General features: G+C 36.6%; 1 protein-coding gene and 1 long non-coding RNA gene across 2 annotated transcripts; one reads left to right on the forward strand and one right to left on the reverse strand.

Annotated features, from left to right (window-relative positions):
- Positions 1-924: 924 nt before the first annotated feature.
- LOC105802784 (uncharacterized) lies at positions 925-2,032 on the forward strand. The gene is made up of 2 exons (XR_001136289.2): positions 925-1,175; positions 1,716-2,032. It is a non-coding gene; the product is annotated as an uncharacterized LOC105802784 (long non-coding RNA).
- A 1,644-nt stretch (positions 2,033-3,676) lies between these two features.
- Positions 3,677-9,013, reverse strand: LOC105802780 (hypothetical protein). Its single transcript, XM_012634630.2, has 5 exons — positions 8,136-9,013; positions 5,249-7,508; positions 5,049-5,109; positions 4,717-4,940; positions 3,677-4,057 (listed from the first exon to the last, which is right to left on the reverse strand). Exons 1-5 carry the CDS (start codon positions 8,248-8,250, stop codon positions 4,003-4,005), a joined length of 2,715 nt encoding a protein of 904 aa, XP_012490084.1. The 5' UTR covers positions 8,251-9,013; the 3' UTR covers positions 3,677-4,002.

Consider the following 9,013-nt stretch of genomic DNA (forward strand, 5'->3'; position numbering starts at 1 on the left):
GACGGATTAGTCGAATTGACAAACCAGTGAATTGATCGTTTCAACCATCATTTTGGTTCTGAAAACCTTGGCCCAAATATTTCAAACTGACATATACTAATACTAGGATAATGAAAATTTATAAAATTAATAAAAACAAATTCAAAAAATTAAGTGTTTTTGGTATAGTTAGACTAGTGGTCGAGTCGGTCAAGCTATCAATTTGCTAAATCGACCGATTAATCTAGTTTAATTAAACAAAATGTTTAAAAAATAAAATAAAAAAAATCAGTTCAACCGCCCTGCTCTCAGGTCAACCAATCTAATTGTTTTTCTCCAGATTGGTACCCTTGTTGATTTCAGTCTAATTGATCCGAACGACTAATCTGACCTAGTTTAAGTTTTTATGATTCTTTGCAATTTTTATAATTTTATATAAATGTAATATTTTTAATGATATTTATGTTTTGTATAAGTTTATAATAATTTTTATACATTTTTATAAAATTTTAAATATTTTTTTAATTTATTAAATTTATTAGAGTTTTTATTATAATATATTTAACTTTATATTAGTTTTAATAATTTTTCTGATTTATATATTTTTTATGGGAAAAATATTAGATTAAATCAAAAGCTACCATGTGTAACCTTATGATTGGTGCATTAGTTTTTTAGCGATTAACATGGTCAATGAAAAAACCGTTAATGGAAAGGATTAATTTATTTTTTTATTAACACTAAGATTTTAATTGGGTGCGAATTTAATACATAAGTTTAATTAACTTTTTTCGTATTTTCTTAAGGACTTTTTTGACTATAAACCTTTAAACTTTTATGGAAAATATAAAATTGGGCCTATTATTGGAAACCACAATGGAAGGGCCTCTAAATTAAGGGCCAGAGTTGAGCTCAAGTCAACCAATTGGTTAAAGAAATAAAAAACTCAAGAAAAGAAAGCCATAGTTTGGGCCAAGCAGGCACTTCCCCAACTGGCCTGCTCTCTTTCTTTAAATGCTGCCGAGGTGCTTTTCTATTGCAAATTTGGAGATCTGACGAAAAAGGAAGGCGGAAACTTATCGAAGGAGCGGAAATAAAAGATGATTCACCGGAAATGGAGTTTGCTAACAGGCCCAGTTGTCATCCTCGGCGGCGTTGTGGGAGCCACCGTCGTCGCTCACTTTCTCTTTGTTGACGTAATTTCTATTGCCCTTTCCCTTTTAGTTTTAAACCTAGTTGCACTTATAAATCGTAGATTAGGAATAATGTTTTTTGTTTTGGGGAATTTTCATTGATTTCGCCAAACATAAAGTTTCAAATTTTAATGAACTGAAAGGAGGGCCAGTTTTCTTAATATTATGTTAGTTTACCTTTTTTTTTTTGTTTGAATCGAGATAGATGGAACATCTCTAATTTAAGGAACATAAAGATTTAAATGACTTTTTTTAGTTTTTTTTTTTATGTTAGTTTATTTTATATTTGGACTTTGAACTATAGTTGAATTGCACGAAACTTTAAAATGAAGAGAGTGCAATGTGATAAAGAGAATCAAAACATGGAATTCCATTGGAAATTGAAAAGGGTCATGATTAATGTGCATATGATGTGTTTTACTTTCTCCTCATTGTTTTTCTCAAGGTATTGTCGTGTGGATTATGTTGAAATTGTAACTCCGAATTCATTTATGGGGGTGTTGCTCTGCCTTAACATCTTTCCGTAACTTTGAATATTCACAGGATCCATATCTTAAACCAAAGAAGAATACTGATTCACCACCACAAACCAAGTAGAAAGAAGCCGACGGTCGCTGTTGGCATTTGGAGCAAAGAAATGCCTAGGTCGCTATTTAAAACATGAGTTGTTTGTTGAATAATGTCAAATCTGTTTGTTTTGTAATTTGGGTTAGCTTCTGTTTTCTCTTTCTTAAATAACAACTCAACTACAAAGTTCTTGAACACTTGCATTGAATCTCAGAACATTGCTTAAAGTTGCACCAGACAGACTACTTTGCAAATAGACTTTGATAAAGCAGGTTCCACCTATTGGTTCCGTACTTCCTTTTTTAGGTGTTCATTGTTTTGATTGTATATATATCTTGCATTTTCTTTTTAAATCATTTGGGAAGGGGTAGAAATGTTAGGGATTGAATTGAACCCGAGCTTTTATGTTGCACAATACAAAGTATTTTGGCATTAGGTCAAGAGCTTGTTGGCCATTGTGTTTTAGTTAGACGCCTTAATTTGTGCATTTTATCTTTGAATGATAATCAAACTGTTGCATGCTTGCAGCATTCAAGGCTGAATGCGACTGTGTTTTGGACTTGAAAACAGTTTGGAATTGGTAGATGATATTGATAAATCCTTAGATAAGATAAAACTGATTGGCATATTGATAATACCTTGTCGATTCTATTGTGTATGGGTGTAATAAGAATTGGTTTTATTTTCTTTTGAGATGCATGTGGGTTAGGTTAAATACTGCTATTAGTCCCTGTACTTTGTGAAAGTGGTAGATTTAGTCAAAGTATTTTTATTTGATCGATTTTAGTTTTTGTACTTTTTGAATTGGTAAATTTTAGTCCTTGTACTTTTTAAAATTTGAAATTTTAGTCTTGGCCCAATCAGTAGGAGCTAAATTTGTTTGGTAAAAATTAATTATTAGTTTTGTACTATGCATACAGTTGTAGGTTTAATCCATTTTCTTCAATTGGATCATTCTAGATCATTATACTTTTCAAATTCTAAAGTTCCAGTCATAATGCAAATGATAATCAGTAATTTATTAATTGGATTTTTAGTTAGTATTATGTAGAAATAATAAGCTGACATGACATTACACATGATAATATGTTTGGAACATTAGATTTTGAAAATAACAAAATTTAACAATTATAGTTTAGTGAGGATTGAAACTTTAAAATTTGAAAAGGATAAGTAAAGGTAAGAGGATTAAATCTACAATTTTTGCCAAGTACATGAACTAATAGCAGAATTAACCTATAGGTTATGGGAGAGATGATGCAGCTCACCTTTGGTGTACAAGTGACCCACCTTTGGGCTCCCAGATGTCCTGGATGCCATTTTTCAGATTTTCCGCTTCATTCCCATCTCACGAGGGAAGAAAAATCTCGTTCGTTCGAACTGAATGATACATTGTCGAAGAATTATACAGCCCCCTCCATAGAAAATGGCTAAATTTATTGATCTCTTCCTGTATTTACCATCTCCGTTGATAAAACATGCCGTCCGGTGAATGTTAACATGTTCGAATGCCCATAAAAAAATGTAAGAGAAGCACCAACACACCCGGAAGAACATGCGCGTGAATGTTCCGGCATTAGATTGAATGTCCGAAGGAACAGCGAACGGCACTTCTTTCGCCCATCCTTGATTCAAATTACAGGAAAGATGCGACTTTTTGGACCGCATAGGAGTGGATTGTGAAAGTGGGAATGAAGATGGGCCCCATCCTTGGGGCCCATCCTTGGGGCCCATCCTTCGTCAGTGACTTCACTTGCCAACCTAGTCATAAGTTGGACACCATCATTTTGCTGCATTCAGATCGTCTAAGAACAATTTGGCAATGTTCCACAACTCCATCCCAAGTTATTGATGTTCATATCTTGAATCGCCAGAGTCTAGTAGCAATTTCATTTCATTTTCTGGTTTTTGAACTTCCTTTGTTGATAGCTAGGAAAGACGAGAAATCCATATCTCATTCCGTAAAACAAAAATGGAGGGATCAAACCAAATTTACATAAATCCCATTTACAAATTGCAGCATAGAGAAAGCAGTAACTTTAAACTGTGAACTATTATCACCACCAGTGAAAATATCTAATAAAATCAGAAACTTTATCACTATTTTATCGATGGCTTAAGAAACAATCCAACACCAACCCATCTAGCTACAGAAACATCATTCAGATTTCAGACCTTCCAAGTTCCAACCAATACAGCCAAGATGCTTATTTCGGCACTTGGTTTAGAAAAAATCAAAAATTCTGCGATCATTACAAATGCATTATGCAGCTGCTCTTGGAACTTTCATGCCAAAACCACGCTTCGCTTTCTCAACTCTGTTCATTAACAAACAAAAATGCTTCAGGATGATACCTTACAAAGAAACCCCATTTTGAGATGCAGAAAATTTAATAGCAATACATGAGTTCAAAAGTTATAATGGATACACAATGAAGCAACGGGGAAAAAAAATCAATCTTTACCAAAAAAGAGAGCTTTCAAACATCCTACACAATGGCACAATGTCTAACACTTGGTACTCATAACAACTCATAACATGCAGGAATGTACTATTCTAACAATAATTAAAGGAAGGAAATTAGAAAAGAAAGTTATAACCATCGACCACCATCAAAGAACAGAAACTACATTTACAAACCATCTACGCAAGCCCTTTTGTACGTGTCTCATGTAATAAACCCCATTATCCCTATTTCTTTCCATTGTACAATCTTAGTGCCATGCCTTTGCCATTATTCTAAGATCTAGTTCACCTCGAGGCTTTCCGAGATCCAACATTTATAAAGAACAAGAGACGTGTTAGCATTACGGCTACAAAGGATTAATGCATAAAACAGTCATGAGAATATCAATACTTATTAGCTGCAACGGATGAATTGAATGAAAGCAGTCTACTTTTTAACTAGTTATGGCAACATTTAGCTATCTACATGTATAAGCATGTAGGAGGGGAAAAGAATAAAGACAGACTCACGTTGGCGCAAGTTTCCCAAGGCTATCTAGCTCTTCACCAGTGTCCTCATCCAGAACTCTGCCCGATATCTCAATGATATAAGATCTATCTCTGTCAGGTGGAAGCCCTCTATTAGCAAGCAAATCTAAATCTTTCTGATGGAGCTCTCTCCCGTTTACAAAAACACCAGTGGTTCCACCAGCACAGTTCTCTGGCATTGGATGGTTAAATTCTTCGATAAAAGGCTGCATTGAAAATCAGTTTTTTAATATATTTATACATAAATTACTAAAACCAAGAAACAACAAAATGCTTAACAGTCAGTATCTAGGTTAAAAATTATATAATCTTACAGGAATTATGCCAAGACAAGGTCCGCCGAGAACACCCCAGAATCCAGCTCGGAAATCATACCTGATTTAGTCATATGCAACACAAGAATGTCAATTATTGAAATACACTAGAAATTACATGCCAGTCTATCATGATAGACATACAAAGAAACTGGTAAAACTCATAGCACAGATCAGAGAGAAAACCAATGGATGCTTACCAATACTGTCCAGGAAGAACCGGTCCAGCTATCTTTTCAGCTTTTTTAACCACACGTTCAGGAATAGGATGTCCATTAACTGAAATGTTACTTTTCCCACGTTCCTCTGTTTGATTAAATCTTGAGAAATCCTTAAAACTCTTCTTGATAATATTTGCAAAAAATGATTCACCTCCTTTTGCCATTTTCGGTTGATCATCTTCCCTAGTTACATCCCCTGAATCTTGAGAAATCCCAGTATTAGCATACTCATTGAATGACACCTCCATCTCAGTAGGTAATGCCTCTTTTAAAGAATTTTGTCGTGTGGCACCCTTGATTGACACAACTTTCTCTTGATCGGAGCGACTACTACGATTTCCCTTCCTGAATCGATTGGCTGCATGATTGCTAGAAGAATAATCAAAGTGCTCTTGAAGAGGTGAGCCTGCAGGTGGGGAAGACAAAGTGGATTTGGCTGGCTGCTGAACAGAACTCACTTCCTGTCTTGAAGCAGTTAAAACATCCGGACTGTTTTCATCCTCGGAGGTGCTAGGAGATGAAGAATGAAAGCTTTGCATTTCCTGAGGTCTGACTGAATTCAAAGCCTGGCCAGTTGACGATGCAACAGGTTCTCTATCCATTGACTGAAAATCATAACCTGAATGATCATAATCATCAGAGGAGAAGTTAGTAGCAATTCGGTTGACACGGCCTTCATTACAGTTATCATCAACATCTACAGAAATTCCCTTTGATTCTGCATGATTAAGAAGAACAAGCTTCTTGTCCATGACAATAAAGTTTATCACAGTTGAACAGGCTCCACACCGCAATTTATGTTCATTTTTCACCATGAGCTGCACTTTCCGGGGCACTCGTAGCAATTCAAAGCAATTATAACACGTTACAAATGGAGCACCACCAGCTATAGGACGAATATGGCGCCCACCACCAGCTAGCACTACTCTCTGGGGACGGTAATGAACAAAACCACCCATGTCTGAGTTAATATCATTCTGCCATCTAGCATGAGCATTCAATGGGGGCATTGTGGTCCTAGAACTATGGTAATGCGAACCAAAAGACCTAGGGTTGTCAATATGGTAAAATGGGTTGCTAGGCACATCAGGGAACCTTTTATTGCCAAATGAACTGGGTGGAATAGGTGCTGGAACTCGCCGATGTTTCTCATAACAATGAAAGCAAGAACAAGAAGCCTGGTGCAACACTGAACTTCGTGGATATGGCATAAATGGATCATGATTACTTTCAATGTACTGTCCAGAAAAGTATGGATGACGTGGCTGTTGGTATTCTCCAGGGAACTGGTGCGGAGCTCTTCCAAGCATTTTGGATCCAAAAGGATCTCCATATGCAGGGATATGATTTGGATTACGCATTGGAGGATACAACCCATGCTGAGTCACATCATGTTCAACGGGATAAGCAAATGGTTCTGGAAAAAAACCAAAGTAAGAAGGTCCTGCTTCCGCAGCATGCTTATCAGGTCCATAGAAAGGCATTGAGGGCTTCTGCAATCCAGAAGAACTATTTGCAAACCAGCTATCAGTACCACCATAAGACTCTGGAGGAACTACCCTCCTATCAACCGGAGCCTTTTCTTTTGGTTTATCAGCCACATCACAAGACTGACTAAGTTGCTCCTTTAGCTCATCTAGCTTCCTCAGAAGCACAGCTCGATCTTGGTCAAGGTGAATTCTACTAGAACCATCCAGGTCAGTTTGATTCTGCAACGATTCGCGATAACCATAAGAAGAATCCAAATTAAGGTTTGATGGGCCTTCATCTGGGTGTTTTGAGGTAGAAAATCGCACACCTTCAACGACAACTCTTGGAATTCTCTGAAATTGCTCCATCTCTTCTCGTTTCCCAGCCTGCCAATCGGACATCTGTCCCAGTCTTTGTGATCCACCAGTATATACAAAATTGGAATCCAAATCCTCCTGTTCTCTTCCAATAGAATTCACTATATCATCCTTGTTCCTGCTAATATCATTTGGGTTCTCAAGAGACCATTTATCACCAGCAACCTTTGATTCACTCCTACTTCTATCACTGCCCTCAACATCATTATTCTCTGGATCCCTTTGATCACACATCAAAAACCCAGCACTTGATTTAACATCTGCATCAGAGGCATCACTTGAGTCTACTATTCCCTTCTCGGAGGAAGTTTGGGATTTGGTAGAGACTCTGCCAAGACTGTCTTCTTTCGACTTGTCCAAGAAAGTAACTGCTTCATGATTCCTAATTTTAGCTGTTAATCAAATAACATTACTCTATTAAAACAAGAAAAAACTACAAATTTCATGGAAGATCAACACTAAAAAGTTCAGAAAACAACAAGAAACCGAAATCAAAGCCTTAAATGGTTTTATTATTTTGATCTCAACAAAAATACTCCATAGAATATACTTTTATGACCATATCGGATTCTGACTATTGAAAAGAGGAGGCTGAAGCGCACTCGATTCTTTCATTGCCTTAGAAAAATGGCAAGCTTGCTCATCAATCGGATTGAGGGCATTATAGAACCAATAAAATGAAAAGAAAAAAAAAAGCAAAACCCCAATAAAATGAAAACCAAGCAATACCCAACTTCGAGTTTTCACAGAATGCACCATGGCCATTGTTGGTAAATACAAAACAACTATCATTAGCATTCTAATAAGATTCCAGAGTCATAAACAGCACACATGATCCACACCTTAACTATACCTTACCTTTCAATTTAACCAATGGGTTCAAGTTTGAACATTTACAGGAAGCTTATTAACATGGGTCCAGGATCCAGGATCCAGGATCCAAAATCGATTTTCTGTCTCGTCTTCACTAACCAAACAAACAACTAGGAAAAAAGAAAGAGAGGAGAAAGCAACGGTACCTCGAAGAACAGCACCGCAGCCACCACACTGGTAAACCGAATAATCAGCAAGCTCTGGGAGAAGGTTTTCACACTTTGGACACCGAACCAACCTCACTTTGGTTGACTCGGCCATTTTTTGAATCGTTCAAAGCCTTATGTCAAGCCAAAACAATGTAATACTTCTCTAAACTTATTTTAAAGAGCTTGAGAATCTCTTGCAACAACTATCATCATCAAACACATTCCATTTAAGGAAAAAAACAACAACTCTTTTTAGCTAAGTTTGGTAATAGGAAATAAGAGAATACCAAGAGCGGAAGGGAATTGATAAGCTGAATTAAGGTTCTATTTGTTTTGTTTTTAAGCAAGTTTCTCTTGGGTTTCTTAGCGACCAAACAGGGAAAGGAAAGTTTGGGGAAGAGAGGTTAAGACAATGCAATGAAGGATCCCAGAATTTGTGAGAAACACTCTGAAATTTGCTGTTGAAAGAGAATAGTTAAGTGTGTTCTGAAGCAACCCGAGTTTGTACTCTGCTCAATTTTTGTTCCACTTTGGGTACCGAGAAAGAGAAGAAAAAATACAAGAACTAGAAAAAGACAGAGAGACCACGAAACCGAGTGTACCCTGGATCGTTTCCCAATGGGTGCAGGTAAAGTAAAAAAAAGACCACCGAAACGCCATCGTTTTTTACTTACATACTATTGGCTATTGCAACAAGTACAACCCCTTCAAACGTCAACAGCTTCTGGGTCTGGCCTCCACTATGGAATCTCCTACTTTTTTTCACTTTAGTCTTTTTTTCTTAATTATTTTTATTATTTTACTGTGTTTAGAACTTTATTCGATCCAATATATTGCTTTTTTTGGGGACCTTAGTGTTGTGACGGGTGAGAGAG

The sequence above is a fragment of the Gossypium raimondii genome, chromosome 11 (genome assembly GCF_025698545.1).
Source record: "Gossypium raimondii isolate GPD5lz chromosome 11, ASM2569854v1, whole genome shotgun sequence".
In the NCBI taxonomy this organism is placed as follows: Eukaryota; Viridiplantae; Streptophyta; class Magnoliopsida; order Malvales; family Malvaceae; genus Gossypium; species Gossypium raimondii.